Genomic DNA, 24,391 nt, shown 5'->3' with positions numbered 1-24,391 from the left:
AGTTGAGAAAAGGTAACGTACCTTTTCAAACGGTTATGCCCATGCCAGTCGACAAAGACATAAAAGGTTGGTGTTTACCAATATGAGTTTTCATGACGAAATATTTTAGAACTTAAAGTAGACCCAGACGAGTAATTAGCAATCGAGGCTTTTGTTTTCTCGACTGGGCCATTCAAAGAATTCCTAACTAATAATGCGGTCGAACATGTTACATTCGGTACTCCACAGGCAAACGGAACACCGATGCTGGCAAAATTGTCGGAAACACCCGGGAAATGGCAGTCTTGAGTCTAGAGTCCAGTCGAATTCGCCTAGAACAATACAATTTGCAGGTCAACGGGAGAAAGTCTTTCGCAATTGTTGTTTGAAATAAATCAGCTTGGCTTCATTAAGCGACAGGAATAAGTGACAAGCCTGAGCAAGAAAATGAACGCGTCTACGACAGAAAACATAAAAATGCGACAGGGTATCAAAATCGACGATACGTGATGATCGGATACGTGATTCGGACGTCGCACCGGGAGTAGATAAGGAATTGGTACCGAAATTTGAAAGCCCCTACGTTATTAAAAAGATTTTAGAGAAAAATAGATATGTTGTTACAGATATAGGTGGGTTTTAATTAACACGTATGCCCTTTACAGGAATAGTAAGAGTCGATCAGATGAAATTTTGCATTTCAGAGGATAATTAACAATTAATAATTCGATTATTTATAAAGCACACCTTCTGTCATTTTACTTTTGTATTTGCGTGATTACCTCGAAAATGAAGGTAAATTCGCCGGCGATATTTTCGATATGTGTGTATACCCATGCGATATACATAGGTTAAGAATATATTTTTGTAATATTTATCGGAAATCCGTGTCTACGTATGCATCGCATTATTTTAGATTTATTGTTACATCAGTTTTGGTTTGATTTTGCCGTCGGAATATCTTGCATTTCATTTGACTACATCGTACTGACAAGCTCTGTTTGGATTCGTTCTGTAGTTCGTATTTCTTTCGTTTATGTTAATGAGAAGTCGTAAATTCGTGACTATTATCAAGGTCGTCACTATTGTCAGGAATGGCTGTAGACGGTTATTTTACGACTTTCTCAATTAGCCTCTTTGGAAACTTAGAGACAGTCCAGACCATCACGAGCTCTGAAACAGTTAAGCATCCCTAAATATGCCCTGACCGTTTTTCCATCGTATTGTGTGCTAAACGCTTCAGTTGAAATCCAGGCATCTTTGTAAAGTTTTAACCCTTCTCCTTACACTTTGTACTCATCTTAACAATAAAGGTTATCTTTATATATGTATTTAGGATATGTCTATATATTGTAGTATCTTTAATTTTGCGCCACCTTCGAAAAGGTTGCGGTATATATAATATGCTGTTTAGTAAGTGAATGAGTAATCCTAACTATTGTTATACGTGCGTATAAATAAAATATAAATATGGTTGACATTATTTAATTCTTGTAATATTCCTTATTTGTATAAATACAAAGAAAATTATTTGTCACTTTGCAATGCATTTCAAAATTGATAATATTTCTTTGGAAAAGATTTTTCATCTTATTATACATTCTTTAGTGTAGCGACCAATAATACAGGGTGAACGTAAAACGGTTTTCATTGTTATTGATAAGGCGGTAATTTCTTTCTATCTATTTATTACTCTTGTTTCGTTTCTTTATACTTATTAATGAATAAACAATTGTGTGGGCTATCCAGTGCTGTATGCGAATAAGGAATAAACCAGCTATACTGCGCCAGCAGTATTATACTTTGAACAGTGACAGAGAAGCATATTTCTATAACTTAATAGTGCGTCAGACATCACTTCGCGGCGAACAGATTTCCGTCGAAAATGAATAATTCGCAGAAGATCGTATCCTGTGACGATTTATGCCGACTAAAGAATATACAATGACCACTTAGATTTATATGTCGGGTTATCGTTAGAAATTTTAGGCGTGAAATAATTAATAAGTATAACGAAAGCTATTGACAATGTTCCTGGGCTCAATAACGAATCCACGGTCAACGGGTAAACTCTTTGTACAATGGAATACATTTTGTAGCACGCAGACACGTTAACTCAGACGCTGGGTTACTTTCAGACTGACAGCCAAGATGATGACAGTAAACTCTCTAAGGTGATTGCAAAATAAAAGACAGATACAGTCACATATGTCAAATACATATAGATCGGGAATATCAACAAATTCCCAAGCGCCGTAACTAGGCAGTCCCGCGTAAACCAGCATTGCTCCTGATCGAGACTTGATTGCTTATACAGCGTATCCCTCAACATCGGTACCTCCTCTGTAAGACATTTCGTTCATCCCGTGACCGTGGCTACGTTCGGCGACCAGTTACGTCACCTCGAGCCCAAGTATTGGGGATCTTCCTAAAGAAAGGCCCGATGTCCCTACATCTCCGACATATATAAAGATTGACGTTACTGTCGTTGAAATATTTGGGATAATTTTGTATCTGTCTGTTTCCCCTTGCCTATTGAGAAAGGCACTGCTATAACCGCGTGACAGGACAAAAGTTTGAACAGGAGGAACGAAAGTGACGTCATAAAAGATAGTTGATTGTTGATGAGATCTCAATGGTATCTTACGAGAATTTGCGAATAATTCATTTAAGACTGCAAGAATTCAAGATATATAAAAAAATATTTGGTGACAGAAATGTATTTCTCTTCGATGACATCTCTTTCATGCGATTATTCCCAGCAAAAGAACATTGTTGTATTGTATAAAAACAGTGGTGTGCTGTAAAGATTAATTTATAGTACCAAGTTTCATTCTGCGAACTCATCATTAATATGAGGTAAAAGGATGATACAGAGTTTATCGACCTATTAGATAATTTACAGTTTGGCGAAATAACAACTTCTGAGTTTGAAATACTATGAGTGCGAAGGAGTGATATATAGCAGTAAGAATATTCCAGATAGTAAGATTCGTAGACGAATATAACACAAAAATGATTGATGAATTAGCGAAATTACGTCGTGTGTACGTTATTCATTGAGTAGGCGAGAGTCGGGAAGCAGCTACATGCGAGAAAAAAACTTCCGAAAATATTATTCATGCAGATGTAAATAATCATGGATAACTGTTGCATGCAATAACATTAGCCGAGGGATCACGAGTTATGTTGCGACGAAACATACCAATTTCCGTTGGTTTGATAAACGACGCAATGGGAATGGCAAAGAAATTTATTTGTCAGAAATTTATTTGAAGAGGTCAGCTGAAAGTGAGAGAATTGGAAGCAGATTCAAATATGCTGACGGCTACATTCCTATATCTCCAGTAATAGCAATGTTTCAACTGACGAAATGTTACGGAGATGTTGAATAAAGAATGTCATCGCTTGTGCTAAGCTGGACAGTAGCGGTACACAGATTACAAATGGCTATAATAGATAGGACCGTAATTGATCTTGGCAAAGAGAATTTTGCAAAAGTGCAAATCTATGCCGCTTCTAGTCGTGTGGAAAGTTTAGGCAGCTTGGACATATCTGATCTAGCATCGAATGAAATTTTTAACAAACCATGTGACGAAAGAGCACTTGCAGCGACCAGTTTCCATGGAGAAACGCTCAGACACAAAGAAATGAAATTGGCGAATAATAACATATCATTCGCAATAACAATAGTTAAGAATGGAAAAGTAGGAAATTTGCAAGCTATCTCTACAAGACGTATAAGATTACGTCACAATAGCTTAATTCAATCCAAAGTAATCAATAAACCTTTAGAATTCTATCTTGCTTTTGGCATCTAATGTGAACAAATGGTTATTTATAACAGTGTCCTCTGCGGGAACCAATGCGGCTTCGCAAATCGTGCCCAAAGACGAGCAGGTTATTATCCGCTAACTGTGAGAGGGCGATTGCGAAAACCGGTAGGCGTTTTCAGCTACTGAAGATACCGTAACTCGTTGCGATTCTTTCAACCGCAGCAGGGTCGAAGGTTACAACAGCGAATAGTTGTTTGTAGATATTTGCTATTATTAATTATTATATCAGGAAATCAGAATTTATATTTCAAACGAATATATATTTCAAATCGAATTTATATTTTCAAAATAACGCCCTTGTAAGTTGGTAATAAGTTGAACGCCCTTCGCCGACAAGAGGTCGGATTGATAGCTCGTCTACGCACTACCTCAAATTCTCTTGCAGCCGCCTCATTCTCACTTTTGGTTCGCTTCTTAGAACTCGCGACAGAATTTGTTTGTACAACTCTATAATTCGCGCGATCCTCGCTGCATCCTACAAAAACTTCATCGCAACCGTCCATGTCGTTTCCACCCGACGCTATTGCGGTTATGTTTGTCGCAACCGATTCATCTAACGAAATTTTGTTCATTACGACGGTGTCCTTGAGACAAGCACTCGTGGGAACTACAACTGCCTGCTTGTGTCGACACGAGATAGATCTACCTCACGCGCTCCCGTCTCTATGTCTACTTTAAGGACCTCTGGAAACCCATCGGAATTCTCGTTTTTTATTCTACTAATGGAGATATCTCCCCTCTTCATGTTTATCTCGACGGTATCCAGGAAGTCTGTACCTATCAACAACGAGTGTTGCATCGCAGTGTTCGGAACTACGTGTATCGTTATATGATACAATTCACCGTCTATAATAATATCTGTCGGAAATTTCCCGAGCGTAAAATTTCTTTTAGACCCGATACTGTGAAATTCAATAATGTCTCGACTTAATTTGGGCGCTCCGATTCTTACATACTGATTATACCGCATCAAGGTTAACTCGCTACCGGTGTCTACCAGCGCGCTCAGTTCGAAATTTCCGATCTTCACGACTTTACCACGCTTCGTCGGTAACAATCGAAACACACTACCAACCTCTTTAATGGACTCGCTCAGATTGTCGCACCTCGATGCAATGTATCCGTATTCTCTACACTTGAAACATTTAGGTCCCCTCGACTTGTTCGGACACTCTGCACACACGTGTTCTTCATCACCGCAATTATAACACCTTTTATACTTCCTTACATCTTCCGACTGCTTGTATCTTCCATTGTCCTTAGCTCTCACCAGTCTCATAGTTGACTCTGCTATACGGGATTCTTGTTCCTCATAGATGATAAGATTTTCTTTTAGCTCTTTTATTGATTTAGCCCCGTACAATATTGTTTTATTGACTTCTTTGTCTCTTATTCCATCTATGATGTACCTTATCTTTGCTGCTTCTTCCATATTCATTTGACTGGCTATACCAAGCATTCGGTACATGTACGCTGTACATCCTTCGTCGTCTCTTTTTTTTTTTTTTTTGTTTCCTGCAGTTTCCGGTGTATTTGCCAAGTGTTAAATTTTTTCGAAAACTCCCTTATCAGACCTTCTTTTAACTCGCGCCAAGTTCTAGCATGGCACTCATAATTCACAAATATTTTTGCCGATCCGTTCATCAACTTTTTTGCATAAATTACCTTTTATTCTTTTGTCCACCTACATATGCTTGCAGTTTCTTCGAACGCCTCGAACCATTGATTAATATTTTCGTTGTTTTCGCCTGTAAAAACTTCTAAGGCGTCTTGGACATCCTGAAAACTTACTGTTGTATACCTACGTGCTTTCCTACGGAATTTGTCAGGTTTTTGATATACACCTCGCACGTTCCTTTTGCTTTCTCTTTCGTCTTCTTCGTCGTCTTCAGTTTCGCTTTCGTCGTCGCTCTCTTCTTCCGACGACGTATTCTCTTCTTCCATCGCCGCCTGTAGTCTCACACGTAGTTCAGCTTTTCTTCCTCTCGTCTCTAGCCCCATACTAGCAAGACGTTCTCTTAATTCTTTTGTCCTAAGCTTCTCGAGATCTTCGTCTTCATCTCGATCACGCTTAGTTTTTGGTATTGCCCCTGAACCTTGCTTCTCCGTGGTCTTTTTACCGTTTGCTGGCTCTTTAGGACTTGGTTGTCCAGTACTATATGCTCGACTTAGCCTGGCAACCAACACTGACCTTGCACCAGATATTGGTAGATTTAACTGTGCAAGCTTGTTTCTTAATTCTTCCAGCGTTAGATTTTCCTCACTTGAAAACTGTTCTTCTTCACAATTTGCCATTTTCAACTCTTTTCTTTTCAGCACGAGTAGTTCCGTAAAACGTGTCGTTCTCTGTCTGGTTTCAATCCCGGATGAGCCCCCAAAATGTAGTATCGGAAAGGATAGGATTAGGATAATTTAGATTTGTAAAATTCTCCTAATGCTATTTATTTAAGATAAATAAAAATAACAGAGATTTATTGGACAGAGAACGATAAATGTTCAACTTGAACTAAACGCAAAAATCTTATTCTACTCAAATCACTCTCGCAACTCTATAACTCTAACAACTCAATCTCTCAAGAACGCTAGCAACTCTGGCAACTCCGCTGACTCTTTCAACTCTACAACTCTACTCCTCCGCTTCTCGACTAACTCTGACCTCTCGATAAAACGTTCTCACTTCTCGATCAACGTTATTTTGTCCTTTTCCTAATCCGGTCCTGTTTTCGTGCCGCAAGGACTAGATGACTTTAGTCAATAGGTTTTTCTCTTATGTAAACCAACAGCCGAAGGTCAGACGACAATGTTTTGGTTTGTTTCTAACCAGGTTTTTTCCTCACGATACTACAATACACATGTATATATATATATGTCGGAGATGAAAGAACGCCGGAGCTCCTCCTTGGATTCGCGGGAATACCGCAACTCTGTAACTTAGATTAAACAAATGCCACTCCGATTGTTCGAGATTTATGATCATGAGCTTGGGCTCGAGGCGACAATCAGTCGCCGAACGTAGCCGCGGTCAAAGGGATGAACGTTTTATCTAACAAAGGCACAGAGTAACTCTATACCTCTCCTTAAAAGAAATAGTCGTAGCGACACGTGGCAGTAAATACTTCAATAGTTTCTATCCCGCGGCCCGCCACACGCAGATTTTGTCCTCCTGGTAAGATGATCGCCGGGTGTCGGCATGCCTTTGCGGCGTATGTTTAGCTAACGTGAGGACCCGCTATAGATCTTAAGATTTAGTCAAGCGAAGTCCGTCAAATAGACTTTGTTGCAACTACGGGAAGATAGGAGAAACCTATCCTCCACGAGCGTTGCCCCCCGTCAACAACCGCCCCTCAAGGGCGGCCAGCATCTCTTTCAAAACGCCGATATGGAGATCGACCAATTAGCAATAGCGCTAATTTCCCTCTCCTTCGGAACGAAAGCTTTCTTTGACGAATCCGAGGATCTCATATCCTTAGACCCACCCAATATAGTTTTCTTCGACGACATCGTCGAGACGGAGAGGCATTCTTTGGTACGTATGTATATATATATATATATATATATATGTCGGGTATATATATATATATGTATATATGTCGGGTTAGCGTTAAGATTTGAGTTAGGGTTAAGGGCGTAAACGAATCCCTATTGGCGCTAGACGTGATCGTTATGCGATAGAGGAGATATTTACTAGTGCAAATATGACTATGATGGAATTGGACAAGTAATCGCGATAATTAGGTACTCGAGAAGCTAATGACAATGATCCTAGGCTCACTAACGAATCCGCGGTCAAGGGGATGACGAACTCTACTTTTCTTCAGCGTCTAAGTTGTACTCAATGTTAATGCACGAGGCAATCACTACGTATCTGAGAGTTACTTGAATCGTCTTTGCGATCGTACCGGAGAGTGGTTCTCCATCACGGTAACGCTGTCGAGGAAAATTATGACGGGTGTGCCTAAGGGCACGAAATCATCGGATTGGTGGAGAAAAGCCTTCATTCGGAAAGTGAGGGAAATCGGCGTTACTGTTAATTGGTCAATTTCCATGTTGGTGGTTAGGGAAGGGTGCTAGTCGCCCTTAAGAGAAAGTTCGAGAAGAGGAAGCGTCGTTCGTGAGAAAATAGATTTCTCCTATTTTCTCGTAGTTGGGACGAGGACTGTTTGTCGGTTTGAAGGACTTTAGTTAAACAGATCTTAAGATTTATAGCAGGTCCTCGGGCTAGCTGAACATGTACTGTGAAGACGCGTCGACATCTGGTAATCATCTTACTCAAAGAATAGGGTCTGTGTGTGGCGAGCCACGCGACAGAAATCGTTGGAATGTTTACTGTCGCGTGCCGCTACAATAATTTCTTTTAAGGAGAGCTATAGAATTACTCCATCCCTATGTTAAGTAAAAGCGTTCATTCCGTGGCCGCGGCCACGTTCAGCGACTTGTTGTCGCCTCGAGCCCAAGCTCGCTATCACAAATGTCGGACAATTGTAATTGAGTTAAATTATAGAGACTAAAATGTTGGGGGTTTTCCGCAGAATTCCAAAGGGGAGGCTCCGGTGTCTTTTCATCTCCGACGTATATATATCGGAATAGAGAGAAAAAACGCATGGGTGAACGTATTATAGAAATGCTTTATTCAGAAATGTTAGAAATTCGAATTTCCAATGGTTTTTATTCGATAGAATAATGTATTGATAGATGGATTTACTACAGTGGATTAAACGGAAAACGATGATTATTTAACGTGAACTTAATGCAGTAGTATGATATGACAACTCTCGATTAACGACTCTTGACTCTAGACTTTCAGGTGGCCAACTGAACGTCAATGACTGCGGTGCTGAAATATATTGATGGTCGTTAGACCTATTGAAGTTTCCCGACCCTTTCGGTTTATCGGCATTTGCGCTTTATCATCGACATTGTCTGTATTGTCGGTGATCTTTCCGCGGTACTATAATAGAGACCAAAGAAGCCGCTGTAAAGAGGATCGTTGTGCCAAAGACTAAACACTAGAGAAGATTTTTTTTTTTTTATTTATTAGAATATTTACAATCAATTCTCGTTGAGAATTTTCAGTAACTTAATTTGGCGTGATACAATGACATGGATTATAATAGCTTTATATTGTTGATTCTAGTAGAACTAAGGATTTAATCTAGTGGGTATTTTCTTTTTAGTCTGCGGATCTGGTCCGTCGTGTCCAGTAGTTGGGTGACTAGTGGGTTGTGGTGGTTGTTGACTCTTGTGTTATATCTGCTTCTGGACTTGTGTATTTCATCTTTGACTGTAGGTATCTTGAGGTCACGGTGGATTATTTCGTTGGTAATATACCAGGGTGCATTTAATAGGGATCTTAGCGTTTTCGATTGGAAGCGTTGGAGTATTTCAACGTTGGAGTTACTTGCTGTTCCCCATAGTTGGATTCCGTAGGTCCAGACAGGTTTTATTACGGCCTTGTGGAGGGTTATTTTGTTCTGTATGTTTAGTTTGGAGCGTCGGCCCGTGAACCAATAGAATTTTCTTAGTTTTTCCTTTAGTTGCTTTGTTTTTTCCGAGATATGTTTTTTCCAAGTTAGCCTCCTGTCCAGGGTCATGCCGAGGTATCTTACGGAGTCCTTGCTTGGGATTATTGTGTTGTTAATGGTGACCTGGGGGCAGGTTTGTTTTCGGAGCGTGAAGGTTACATGGGAGGATTTTTTTCGTTTATTTTAAAACCCCATTTTTGGAACCACTTTTCCATGGAGTCGAGACCTCGCTAGAGAGTAGATGAGGCAATTGCCGGGTCTGCGTGGGTAGTTAATAGTGCTGTGTCGTCGGCAAATGTTGCTATTGTTACCTCGTTAGATATGGGTAAGTCGGCAGTGTAGATGGAGAATAGTAGGGGTCCGAGGACACTACCTTGTGGTATGCCGGATTCTATTGGGAATGTTGCGGAAGTGGCGTCTAGACATTTAACTATGAATTGTCCGTTGGTTAGGTAGGATTTTAAGATGGAGTAGTATGGGTGGGGTAGGATTTTTTTAAGCTTGTAGAGTAGCCCTTCTTGCCATACTTTATCGAATGCCTGTTGGATGTCTAGGAATACCGCTGAGCAGTATTTTTTCTTTTCAAGGGTTTGGCTGATCATGTGGGTTATGCGGTGGATTTGCTCTACTGCTGAGTGTTGTTTTCGGAAGCCGAATTGGTGATCTGGGAGTGTTTTCAATTCTTCTAGGAGTGGAAGGAGACGATTCGTGAGCATCCTCTCGAATAGTTTAGACAGGGTAGGTAAAAGACTGATTGGGCGATAGGAGCTGGTTTCATATATTGGTTTACCGGGTTTGGGGATGAGAGTGATTAGTGAGATTTTCCACGCCTTAGGAAAGTGTTCAAGGCGGAGGATGGCGTTAAAGATTGATGCGATGAGTGCAATCCCTTTTATGGGAAGTTCCTTGATTGCTTTATTTCCTATTAGGTCGTGGCCTGCTGCTTTCTTGGGGTTTAGGCGACTGATTGCTTCTATGATCTCTGCAGAAGTGAAGGGTTCAATAGGAGGGGACATTTGGAAGGGGGTGTGCTGGTATTCGGTGACGTCCGCTGCAGCTATGGAGGAATGCGGTTGGAATACTTCAGTCAAGTGTTTGGCAAATAGGTTAGCTTTTTCTATAGGGCTACGCGCCCATCCACCCTGTGGGCAGCGGATTGGAGGTATTATTTGTGGGGGGCGCGTGAGTTTCCTGGAGGCTTTCCATAGTGAGTAGTTGGAGTCGGCTGTGGGGGACAAGCTGGCGAGATATTTGTGAAAACGGTCATTATTGTAGTTTTTTATGGTTTTGGATAGTTTTCTAGTTGCGTTGTTTAGTTTGCGTTTGTCCTCCGGTGTTCTATGTGTCTGCCATATCCTTCTTAGTCTACGTTTTTCTGCTATTTTTTTAAATATGTACTGGGATTATTCGTGATTGCTGATGGATGTTTTTGCCGGTGTGGAGAAGCGGATAGCGTTTATTATGCTCGCGTTTAGGTATTCCGTGGCTGCTTCGATTTCTTCATTGGTTTTTAGTGAGGTTGAGGCTGAAGTTGTGTGGGTAAAGACTTCTCTAAAGAGCTGCCAGTTGGTGTGTTGGTTATGAATGGAGCCATTAGGTGTATTCTCGATGATAGTTGAACTGACTGTTACTATCACGGGGGAATGATCAGAGGAGAGATCAGCCGAGGAATTGATTTGGACGTGTCTTGACGAGATATTTTTAGTTATGAGGAAATCAAGGAGATCGGGTATTTTGTTTGTGTCGGTGGGCCAGTGTGTGAGTTCGTATGTGGTAAGGTAGTTGAGGTTGTTGGTTATTATGCTGTTGAGGAGGTTTTTGCCTCTTACTGTAACCAGCCTGCTGCCCCATTGGGTGTGTTTAGCATTGTAGTCTCCTCCGGCTATGAATGTATTGCCCAGGGTGTCCAGGAAGTTGTCGAAGTCTTCTTTGGCGATGGAGTGTCTGGGAGGGCAGTATACAGCTGAAGTGGTGATTGTACCATGACAGTCTTCTATTGCTACGTTTGTTGCTTGGAGGTAGTCTTTCTGGAATGGTGGAAGTTCGTAGTGCTTAATGTTTGATTTGATTATGATTCCGGTGCCGCCGTGGGCCTTTCCGCTGGGGTGTTGGGTATGGTAGAACTTGTATCCGTTTATGTTCAGGTAGTTTTTGTCGGTGAAGTGGGTTTCAAATATGAGCATTATGTCGATTAGCTGGTGTTTTAGGAAGAGTTCTAGCTCAAGTTTGCGTTGCGCTAGACCGTTGGCATTCCACAGAGCTATGCGTCTTGGTTTTATTTTGTGTCGGGGCGTATTAATTTATCCATGATGAGTGTTAATAGCGATAGCAAATTGTTTATTTGCTCTGATTGTTTCTCTATTAGCTTTTCAAGTCTAGAGACGTTGTCTGTATTAGGTGAGATGGGGGCACTATTTTGGGGAGTATCCCTGTGGCTATTTGGTGTATTTCGAGTGCCTTGTACCGCTTGGGCATAGGAGTTTGAGGGAGTGGTGAGTTTGATAGGGCTGGGTGTTTGATTGGTTGGGGGGATTGGGGTAAAGGTGAATTTCGGCGAGCTGGGTGTTTGGTAATTTACCTCTTTTGTTCTAAGTTTGGGGTACTTGTTTGAGTACAGAGTTTTGTAGGCTGAGCAGCCTTTGTAGTTGGCAGGATGATCACCTTGACAGTGGATGCACTTCGCTGGGGTTTCCGGTGATTTCCTGCATTGGTCGGTGGGGTGTGTTCCTGCACATTTGACGCAGCGGAAGGTATGGTTGCAGTATTTCTGCGTGTGCCCGTATCTTTGGCACCTTTTGCATTGCACTATCTCCTTTTTGGTTTGCGGTGGTTCGAGTTTTACGATGGCGTTCATTAGGCGGCTGATGTTGTAGATTTCCTTGTTGTTGGGTTTCTGTTTTAAATCCATGAAAGATAGGGATAGCGGGTCTTTTGTGACTCTATGCCTTATGTTGCTGACATTGGTGACTTCGTGGCCGAGTTTCGATAGTTCTATTTTTAGTTCGTCGATGTCTGCGGAGTGGTGGATGTTTCGTAGCACCACCCGAAAAGGTCTTTCTTCTTTGAGTTGGTAGGTGTGGAAATTGGCGTTCAGGGTCTTAAGTGTCTTGGTGAGCTTCCTCTAGGCTTCTGGATTCGTCGGCAGGATTTTTACTTGGTTGTTGGTTATCTTCAGGTTGTAGTCCTCCTTGGAGATATCTCTCTCTAAGGACTTGATCATTGTCTGGATGTCGATGACATCATTAACAAATATTGGTGGGGGAGGGGGGCTTCTCTGTGCTTGTTGGTTTGGTGGCGGGCCTGCGATTTCCATGGCGTCGTTTGAGGATTCTAGTATTGCGAACCTATTGTGGGTGTTGATTTGTGTTGTTTGCTGTTGGTTTGAGTTTATGTTTGGTGATTCAATTTTGCGTTTTTTCGCCTTATTGGCGTCGTTGGCGCATGGGGATCTGCTGCACTTCTGCCACGGGGGGAGTAGTGCGGGGTAGTTGTAAGTTTGCGTGGGCGAGCCTGGTGGTGATTGCTGGGCCATCATCGAGCTAGCTATTTCAATATAAATAACTAGTCGTGTGCCTATGAGGCAAGGTTCGGGTAGGGGTTAGATGCGTAGGCTTTTCTTCTCTCTGGCGGATAGGAGACACTTGGGAGGATTGGAGCACGTTGTGTTCACTTTCGACGGTTGGGTGACACGTGTTGCTTTCGAACTTCACTGGGCACTAGAGACACGTCTGCACGCTTCGGCACTCAACAGCGAACTGACTAGAGAAGATGTAGAGTTTTTCTAGCAATGAGACTCACTGCAACAATTTGTATTATTACACATTACTCCATAAAATGACTTTTTTATTCTTGATTTTTATCATATTTTAGCTTTAATAATCATCCCTTAAATTTTTTTTACATCTGTAGTCGAACATCCTGTATATAACTCGTTCAGAATAAGGCGCTTGGAACGAATGTAGCTTTCATTTTTGTTGGTTTGGATAGCCTCAATCATAAAAATAGATATGCGTGTCAGCTAAAAACTTTGTATCTACAAATAAGACCATGAGGCACCGTGTGATGGTGAGCGAGTTAGCGGAATAATGCTCTTGCTGCTCTGCAGTCTCAAATATAATTTTCTGAGCAACAAATAGTACAGCATATTCCATATTCTTTTGTGCAAAACGGTGTTGGCATATCCTATGACTAAAAATGAGGGAAAAAATGTTGTGTTAATCCATTTCTAAAAAGTTAGAACACAAACGCGAAACAACCGATTAATTTTTCGTTCGATAAAAGATATAGTATCCTCGTTATATTACAAACTTCTCATTGATTTCTTTATATTGATTCCTGACGTACATTAAATCATGTTACATAAATTTCTTCGTTTACAATTAAAAATCACAATTAAAAATCTGGTTGAACCAAAGAATTACTCGACGTTGTTGAGGTGCGACATTGTTGGTACTCGTTGCCTGTTATATTTAAACGAAAATTTCGCTAATTTCGCATCATCATTACAACTTTTTGATAAAAAGTTTATAAGCCTATGTTTATATGATTCTTTTATTCTTAATTATGGAATATGCTGGCAATGTTTTACGATGAGTGAATAGAATACTCTATATTATATGTGTACATATGTGTGTTGAACATTTTGGCTCTACTTAACAAGTAATGTGTTATTGAACGTTTTGTCTGTCATTCGGACAAATGTGAATGCTAAGGCAAAACGACTGACGTCTACATAAACATTTTGTAGTGTAAAGTTAAATTGTTTATCATTTATCTAGTATTTCTATATATTAACCTTTTTTGCCGTTTTCATATTTACAAATAATTTGATATCACATAAATGATCTGTATATATACATATAGAAGCATTATTATGACTAAGAACACGCGAAGCAATTTTTAAAGAAGTAATAGGCTCTTTTAACTGTTTCTTAACTGTACACACAGGGTAGTCGACGAAAGTCGACAAAAAGACGTTGAGATTACCAAATCAATTTTATAGAAATTAGTCACACTACTATTACAAAATAGATTTCAATTGCAAACTGTTGATTACATATACAAATAGCCAAGTTCATGTTGATTGAAAATATTACAATGTCGATTGAAAAAAATTACAACAAAATAATTTTCCAATATCTATGTAAATATCCATGCTTCTCTCTTCCCCTCTTTCTAAGTAAGACAACAAGTAATTTAAAATATTAGCTTTTGTTACAGCCATTACAATAGAAATTTGCTAATAATTGGATTGAGTATTTTTATGCAAATTCATCTTTTTGAGAATATAGATAGGGAGGAAAATTCTTTTATCACATTATACGCACTTTATGTAATTTTACACTTTAAAATTTCCTATGAATACCTAATATGGTCATCTACTGAGAATATTCAATATACGGGATGAAGGTAACCGGAACCACTTCGATCACTGTGCATGTCATGATTTTAGTGACAAATTTTTCAGATATAAGTTGGTTTCAAAGATGCACAGAAGGTCAAGTTTTGTTTTTTGTGAACTGCTCGAATTCAAGTTACTATTTTTAGAGGTATCGCAGTGGCTACAGTTATGCCACTTATAAACTAATGTATTTTTATATGAATAGGTTAATTCTTTTCTATATAGGATTATGAGTTGGATCGACTAACATAATAAAAAGTATATGATTTTATTTAAAAAGATAGATCTGACCTTCATATGTATTTTCGCATTCTCCTACAAAGACACTAATCGCGTCAAATTCTGTCCTCTTTGCAACCATTCAACTTTTATCTGAAATACTTTTCACTAAAATAGTGAAGATGTAGTGATCGAAGTGGTTCCAGCTGTATGACCTGTTCGTGTATGTATATACATACATTTATGCTAAGGGACTGTTTCTTGTGTGTACTTGTACCTCTCATAGGTGAAAATAAATCAACGGTGTAAAGGATCACTTACGATGGTAGAATTAAAAATTTTCGCGCGAGATAAAGAAATTATGTGCCTGTTTCTGTAAGCAATTCAGCTATCGAGTATAAGGCGATGTGACCAATTCGTCAAAAATCGTGTCGAATAAATTGTCTGTTCTTAGCCTAAATCTTCTAGATAAATGCAACTGTATGAATTTGTATGAAATATTTTAGGAGACCACATTTCTATATGTTATACGGATCCATTGTGGGGTACTGCAAACAGAAGACACCATCTTCTTAAAACAAAATTTTTTGAATGTACTTGTGATCGATGCAAGGATCCCACAGAATTTGGAACAATGTTTAATGCTTTAAAGTGCAATCGAATGTAAGTTAAGTTAAAAATTAAGTCTTATAGAAATTATTATGAAAACGAAGAATGGATTACTATAAATAAAAATATTTTCCCACTTTACAATATTGTACAGAACTGATGCAAGTACAGTAGAGTCTTCTTTATGCGAATTTATAAGCAGATATACTCTTCGGATAATGGAATTTTCTGATACTATAACAATCATTATTCTCGTGTGAAATTTCATTTATTTCAAATACAAATTAAGATTAATCGATAGCTTCTCTAAATATTGAATATCAATATCTTTTTGACTGCTAAGTCACGTAATTCTTTCAACATAAGTAATTACATCGCAGCGGAAGACTTCACACACATACAAAGCACACGCTATAGGGCTCAAGAATTAACACACCTCGAAGTAGAACACTAGAAACATTTACTAGAACTAGTGATCTCAACATATTATCCACAGGAAGACCAACACACTGGCAGACGGATCTAAACAAAATTCCTGACTTGCTTAATTTTGCAGGTATAAAAGGAGTAAACGCAAACAAATTAAAAGTAACACCCAGTCTGGAGCTTAGCTCCCATCATACACCGTTAATAATAGAATACGCAAGCACACTAATACTTTATAACAAATCAGAGTCGCTTTGCAATAGAAGCATCAAATGGCAAACATAAAGAACTAATCAAGAGCGAAATCAACTGCAATATTCCATTGAAAACACCTGAACGCATCGAACAGGCAGTAACAACATTGACAGAAATTATGCAAGAAGCAGCAGGGGCAACTATTACTTATAAACCAAAAGAAACCAAACATCCTTGACAAAATCAGAGAAAAAAGGAAAGCGAAAGTAAAATGGCAAAAACATAGAACATGTGAAAACAAAAAACATCTATACAAACTTGCAAAGGAAATAAAAAGTAAAATAAAAGATCATAATAGTAACGAATTCTCAAAATTCATAGAAACACTCTCTGTGGAAAGCCACGAACAAAATAAAGAAGCCAATAAAAATAATCCCAGCAATTAGAAAAGCAGATAACATATGGGCCTGAAGCAACGAAGAGCAAGCTACAGGATTGTTCAACCACCTTTGTAACACATTTACTCTATATAATATTAACAACAGTAAAACCAAATATCATTGAGACGAAGATGCGCAAAATACTAGTAGCTCAACTGACAAGCACCGTACCATACCTAATACAACAGTTCAAGAAATGAGAATCATAATGAAGAAAACAAAAAACAATAAAGCACCAGGAGTCGACCCAATCTATGGTAAAATCTTGAAAAACCTTCCCCCAAAAGCAATACGTTTAATCATAATAATGTTCAATGCAATTTTAAGAATTCAATACTTTCCTAATCTATGGAAGTTAGCACAGATCATAATGTTAGCTAAACCAGGCAAAGACCCACAGCAAACTGTATCTTACAGAGCAATATCACTACTTCCAGTGTTTTCCAAAATAGTAGAGAAAATAATATAACCAACAATAGAACAAGAAAAATTTATACCAGATTACCAATTTGGATTCAGAAAAGAACACTCCACGATAGAGCAAAAGGCACAGGCTCGTCAACGAAATTTTACCAGCAATAGAAAGGAAACAATACTGTACAGGCCCCTTCATGGGCATTGCGAAAGCATTTGACAAAGTGAACCATGAAAGCCTCTTACAAACAATCAAAAAACACTTCCCGGAATAAATCCACCACTTACTCAAATCATACCCAAGCAACAGAACCTTTATAGTAAAAATAAAGGATGTATATTCTGAAGTAAAAGACGCTGCCTGAAGGCAGGGGTACCGCAAGGAAGCGTCTTAAGCCCAATATTATACACACTATACACGGCCGGCATACCAACAACTACCAACAGCAAAATACTGACATTTGCGGACAACACGGCTGTGCTAGTCAGGCATACTAATCCAGCAACAGTAGCTACATTACTACAAGAGCACATCACAAAAATAGAAAAGTGGCTACAAGATAAACAAATAAAAGCAAACCCCAATAAATGCCACCATATTACATTTACACTAAGAAAACAGAAACCACCAAATATCCAATTGACTGGCACGCACATAACACAAACAAGGCAAGTTAACACGTTGACGCCGGCGCCGATATTCAGGGTTTTCTCTATGATGTGGCGCCCGACTGCACGGTCTGCTTCGTACGGCTGCGCAGCGCCAGATTAGACTGTTCAGCACTGTTAATTTATAGCAAAATTACAAAAGCTATACGATTCCTGTTGGGTTCAATGAATTCCGTGGACTTCAACTAGTACATTGATATAGAATAGTTTGGCAATATCAATTTGCAGATATCTATAAATATTAAGTAAAGCTGATGGGACCAACTTTGACCCTAATTTTGGAGTACTCTTTTCGATTTTTCTCAAACAGTAGAGATCTGACGCGAATTCCGACTATTGCAACGTATACCAAACAGTGCAAATAAACCAACTACTTTGCATCATTAGTCTACATCCACCTTGAGCGGTAATATTGTTCAAGGGGCGCAACCTCAAGATAACAGTTGCGCCTGACTCATCGCCGTCTAATTGATAGGTCGCAACAAGTTCTGTATCAAATTCTTACAATTAGCAGTCACTAAATTGAATTAAGGAAAGAATACATTGTATACGAACACCAATACAATATGTACATGCCTGAAACAGAAAAGGGCACCTATTACTGAGAAGTATCATGTTGGAATAGCAGAACGTTCGAATAGTACTGTATTCGGATAACGGATGTTCAGATAAAGAAGGCTCTACTGTAATAGAATTTAGAAAAGGAAGCACAATTTCGTAATTGTTTCTATATTCGCGGAGATATAGAGGATGTTTCAAACTATTACATTATATTTCGAATATAAATCTTTTAACACTTAGCCAACCGGCGCGCGTCACAATGAATTATACGTTTCCACTGCGCATTTTTCCAAGTATCGAGGACCAATATTCAGTACATAAGTAACAAAAAGGTCTAAAAATTATTTAAGTAATTAATTATATTTTGTGGTAATGATTTTATTTAACGATTTCACATATTGTTTATGCAATACATCGTGTTTAAAAGTATAAAAAAATATAGGTAATATTAAAAACGTTCAAGACGATTAAAGATAAATAACACAACTTGAACGTGAAATTAAAAATTCATAATGCATTTTAATATTTTTCTACAATGTAGTATCGTTCGATCATAACTCTATTTAGCCATAACGGATAGTGTAACTTTTTAATTAATTTTAACACCACTAAATTGGCGTATTTTGTTATATACTGTACATTATAAAAGCAGAAAAAGTGGCGCAATTAATTGGGAACAATTCCAGGTAAACAATAACTGATAATAACAGCGAAAAAATAAAACACGTTGCTAAAGCCAAAAAGGGAGGTCTCCCTATTCGGTTGCCTAAGTGTTAAAAAGCTTGTATCATACAATTTCATGGTTACGGGAAATGCTTACAAAATTATTTATCTCAAAGTTTAACTTGTGATGCATATATCAATACTTTATCCTTATTTGATGTAAGAACAAATGTTTGTATTTGTAAAATGTATCCGAAGTATGCCACAGATATATCCGGAAAATATTTCACATCACACACTTCTTGACCGACGTCTGTGTTTCGCTATTTCAATTTGTTATATCCCAGTTAATATTTTTTATTACTATGATATCTTCTTCTATCTGCCAACAAAACAAATATTACTAACAAACGAGGAAGATCGCTTTGATATAACTGATCAAAATGTAACATACGAGTTAAGAGAATGCGAAGATTAGAGATTCGGGTCAGATCATTGTTTTCCTTTTAAGGGGGTATTTTAGTCTAGAGGTATGAATTTCGAGCGATTTTTGAAGCTCTGTACAAACGAAACAAAAAATATTTTTACTATCCATTTTTTTATGATTTGTATCTTGATATTTTAAGATTACATAAAAAATTAACCGAAAAAGACTAAAAATTCACAAAGTTATGAGCTGGCAAAGTGGAGGTCCAAAGAAAGGGTGTCCTGGCGTGCATGATATCGACCCTTCTGGTCGTCTGAAACAAAAAAGCTGAACGGATTCTTAATTAGAATAGATTCGACTATAGGATGAACCTTGGAAGAGTCAACAAATTATTTTTTCACAAAATGGCGGCCGTTTGAAAATAATTTTCCTTTTTGGCATGTTTTTTTGGCAATTCCGAATTTTTTTAAAATAGTAAAATTAAAAATTTTAAACCGACCATGGTTGAGGCGATAGAAAAATATATAAAGAATATTCGCACCAAATCTCAAATAAATCGATTTATTGGAACTTGAGATATCGTGCACGTCAACTTGAAAAAAGTAATTTTGAGAAAAACGCGTTTAAAGTTTTGAGACAAGTTTACTCGGTCAACAGTCCTGCCCAAGCAGCCGAGATAAACGGACATGCGAAACAGTGCTTCAGTGAAAGTGCGGCAAGTGGGAAAAGAAACACACTTTGGGGATGGCGGCAAGCAGAACGGACACGTGCACGTCGCTCCGTAGGCATAACCGAAATATCTGGGTATATTAAAGAATTCGGGCGGAAAGTGCACGAAAGTGTAGTTTCTAGTGCTCCGGAATGAGTGGGAACACAAGAAATAGGTGAGCTCGCTGGTATAAAAGCGAGAGAAACGATTGAAAGTGCTGTGTGTGAAAAGTGAGGTTAGGGGCAGAGCGGGGGCCATCTTGGGTCGCGCGACCGAAGCGCCACCGTGCGGGCTACCTGGGTAACCAAGGAGTGGTGGAGAGCGCCACCGTGGAGGGCCAGTCGAAACTCCCCGCGTCGAACAGACACGAATCGCATACACGCGGAAGTATACAGTGGGATTATACGACGACCGGCTAAGTCGAAGGACATCCATCTCAAACATACATATATATATATATATGTATATTAAGACACAAACACAATAATGGACAAGTACTGTAAGTCAAGTAAACTTACGGCTCAGGGGGTTTCGGAGCTTCCAGGCCCCGTCGGGGATTCGAATAGCGTTCCAGGCACGACCCGACGGTCACCCAACGACTGGACGAACGGCGAGGGGAAGGTCGATCCCAGGGCCTCCCCTCGTTCGGTAAACACGACCGGGGACCAAGAAACACCCGCAGTTGTCACAGAAGAAAAGACGTGCAAGAAAAGCACTAGAAGATACCTCGAATTTGATGAAGACATCGCGGGAATCATCGAGGATGTCGAGATGCCAATGCAGGCACTCAAGGATAAGACACCACCCACCGAAAAGGCGACCCGAATCGCCAAGGAAAAAATCTTCAAAGGTGACAAGATCACCAGATATATGAGAAAGTCCCCAGTGGAGGGGAGCGCGTGCAAGACAACGAGAAGCCTGGCCAGGAGCCAGCCGAGGGCAACGAGGGACGAAGCGGCCAGCACCTCGGAGCTAGACACACCGGCGGAAATGTCGGACAGCGGCAGCGAAGCGGCGGCACCAAGGGAATGTCTCAGGAGGAAGGCCATGGCGAACAGAGCAACGGCCGAGACCGAAGGCAACGACGAGGACAGTATCGTCATTAAGATGAGCGAATGGAAGGCGATGACGGAAATCATCACAGAAGTCTTCCGCGAAATCCAATACATAGGTAGCAGACTCTACCTCACGAGCAAAAAAGATGCCGACATCAAGAAAAGGAGGGACGCTATTAGTAACAAAGCGAACAAGCTCCACTCGATGTTGGACGAGATGAGGCTCAAGAGGAACGCGAGGACAGTCGCGGCCACCAGGATGACCACCCCTCCGGGGAGGAGTGAGGAGAAGGAAGGAAAAAGGAAGGAGATATCGCCCGTCGAGGGGAAGGGCGACACCAAGAGAAAGAGACCAACGACCGTGGAGGCCTCATACGCAGGAGCCTGTGCCGGCAACAGCTCGGCAAAAGCGACTACGGAATGCACGGACAGCGATGTAAAGGAAGACTGGATCCCTGTCCGCGGAAGGAGAGGAAAAGGAACAGACACGCCGACGGTGGTCAGGAAGGCGAACGCAGGAAGGGTGGCATTGGACAAGCCAAAGAGGCCGGAGGGACCGAAGAGGATACGTAACAGACCCGAAGCCATGCTCGTCAAAGTAGGGCAGGACAAGGAGTGGATCCAGGTCTACAAAGACGTGATGGGGGAAAGGGAGACCCTAAAAGAGAGCTGTGGGATTAGGAGGACCAGAACAGGTGACATCCTGATCGAGCTGAAAACAGGTAGCAACGCCAAAAAGACCGCGGCGGATATGAACACGGCGCTAAGAGGCAAGGTGAGAGCGCTACCAATGCGCGACAAGACCTCCGTAGAGATCAGGGATATAGACCCGCTCGTAGGCAAGGAAGAACTAGCCAGGGAGATAGTAGAGCAACTGGGCGTAAGCGTCATCACTGAGGTCGAAGTAAAGACCCTAAAAATGGCGCCGTGGGGCACCCAATCGGCAATAGTGACGATACCGAAAGCCTACCTGGCCAAAGAGGGGGTGAGCCGGAAGATCAGAACCAGCTTGACGATAGCCTCGATAAAGGCACTACCCAATGTGGTAAAGTGCTTCAGATGTCACATGTTTGGGCATATCGCGAACAAGTGCACGGCGATAAGCCCTGGAAAGGAGATTTGCAGGAAGTGCGGAGCCAAAGACCACACGATAGCTGCCTGCGTCAACGCACCCTGCTGCTCCATCTGCAGCAAGGAGAAAGGAGTGAAATTTGACCACGTAACCGGATCCCTGGCTTGTCCAGAATGTAGAAGGCGGTTGAAAGCGAGTAAATGAGGATACTGCAGATAAACCTCAACAGATGCAAGCTGGCGCAGGACATGATGCACCAATGCGCGATCGAACTTAGGCCGGGTATAATAATAATTTCCGAGCCGAACAGGCAGCTACCGCACTGGTTTAATGACACCAAAGGAGGCGCCTCGATATGGGTCACACTCCTCAATGGCAAGCTGCCTGATGAAACAACGGAGGTCAAGAGCGACGGGATAGTGGGCGTCCGCGTCGGCGACGTCTTCTGCTTCAGCGGATACTGTTCGCCCAACATAAATAAGCGAGCATACTGCAAATACATAGACACGCTGTCTGCTATGACGAAGAGCGTTGCTAGAAGACACGACAAGGTCGTTGTGGCCGGAGACTTCAACGCAAAGTCAACCTGTTGGGGAGGATCGACCACAGACAAGAGAGGGAGAGTCTTAATGGAGGCACTAAGCGGCCACCGTGTGTTTCCATTGAGGCTCAAGGAAAAGTACACCTTCTTCATGAACGGGAAGACGAGCTTCCCCGACATAATAAGCGTATCCAACAAGGTCAGCGAGATACACGCCGGAAGCGCGGTCTTGCACAAATACTCGGCCTCGGACCATCTGTACGTGCTCCACAGGTTTAAGACGAGGAAGTCCCGAACCGTATCGAAGTTCTACAGGTACGTGACCAAGGACATGTCGCCGGAGGAGTTCCTGAGCAGATTCGACGACACACTGAAGAAGGAGGACCTCAACGCGGCTATCGGAGAGGATGGGGCCGAGCCCTTGCAAAAGAGCATCGAAGGTACGTGCGAAGGGATGCTAAGGAAGTCGAACGTTGCGGCGAGCCGCAAGTACGCGAACTACTGGTGGAACCCGATGATCGCGGAACTGAGAGCGCAGGCGCACAAAGCGCTCAGGAAGGTGACGAGAGAAAGAAAGAAGAATGCCGGCAACACCGAGCCCCTCGTCAACGCCTACAAGGAGATCCGAAGGCAGATAAAAAACGAGATCGCCTGTAGCAAAAAACAGCTTGGGCAGAATACTGCAAGATACTGGAGAGCGACCCTTGGGGCAAACCCTATCGCACGGTCATGAAGAAATGTAAAAGCAAGGGACCAACAAACGACATGCCGATCGACATGGTGAAGGCAGTCCCACAGAGGCTATTCACCTTGGGACACGGACCCCCCCATTATGAGGGCCGCGAAGAGGCAGAGACCGAAGAAGAAGGAGATATTAGCCTCAGCGTCGCCATCGGCGAAGGCGATGTCGTCGATGCCGCCGGAAGAATGAACACCAAGAAGTCTGCAGGAGTCGATGGCGTGCCGGGCGAGATCGCGAAGCTGGTAGCGAGTCGCAGGAGCGAGCTCGTGACAAGGGCGTTCAACGGCATCACCGAATCAGGAAGGATCCCAGACTGCTGGAAGACGGCCAGAGTAATACTGCTAAGGAAACCGGGAAAGGATCCCAGTTTCCCCAACGCGTACCGGCCGATAAGCATACTCCCAACCATGAGCAAGATCTGGGAAAAATGCTTTAAGAAGATCATCGAGAGATGCATCGGGATGGACCCATTCCATCGGAGGCAATATGGCTTCAGAAAGAAGAGGAGTACGGTAGATGCCATCACGCAGGTGATGAAGTTTGCCAACATCTGCAAACAGAAGAAGGTAATATGCGTGATGATCACCCTGGATATTAGCAATGCCTTCAATTCGCTCAGATGGAAGAGCATATACGAGGAATGTGACAAGAGGAAGCTGCCATGGAAGGTCAAAAGGCTAATCGACAGTTACCTATCCGGAAGGAGGATCATCGTGAGCAACCAGCAAGGCACGGTGGAGCACGAGGTGGCGGCGGGAGTTCCGCAGGGATCCATCCTCGGACCATTCCTGTGGAACTTGGTATATGACCGGTTGCTCGAGAGACTCGACAACATGCCAATGGTCAGAGCAGCCGCCTTCGCGGATGATCTGGCCATCACATGTTCCGTCGGGAGGAACGAAGATGCCTCC

General features: G+C 41.3%; 2 protein-coding genes across 5 annotated transcripts in view; one reads left to right on the top strand and one right to left on the bottom strand.

The window, feature by feature from the left end:
- Positions 1-24,391, bottom strand: part of LOC125386755 (GDP-D-glucose phosphorylase 1-like) — a 198,386-nt gene that overhangs the window by 36,992 nt on the left and 137,003 nt on the right. The gene's annotated exons all lie outside the window — the stretch shown is intronic.
- The window catches only part of LOC125386758, a 44,350-nt gene that overhangs the window by 5,447 nt on the left and 14,512 nt on the right, over positions 1-24,391 (top strand). Inside the window, exon 2 of the mRNA XM_048413887.1 lies at positions 15,464-15,620. Within this exon, the coding sequence (XP_048269844.1) occupies positions 15,592-15,620 (29 nt within the window). The 5' untranslated portion in view covers positions 15,464-15,591. The remainder of the gene's footprint in view (positions 1-15,463; positions 15,621-24,391) is intronic.

The sequence above is a fragment of the Bombus terrestris genome, chromosome 17, assembly GCF_910591885.1.
Source record: "Bombus terrestris chromosome 17, iyBomTerr1.2, whole genome shotgun sequence".
NCBI lineage: Eukaryota > Metazoa > Arthropoda > Insecta > Hymenoptera > Apidae > Bombus > Bombus terrestris.
The sequence above is the reverse complement of the archived record's forward strand: the minus strand, read 5'-3'. Positions and strand labels throughout refer to the sequence as shown.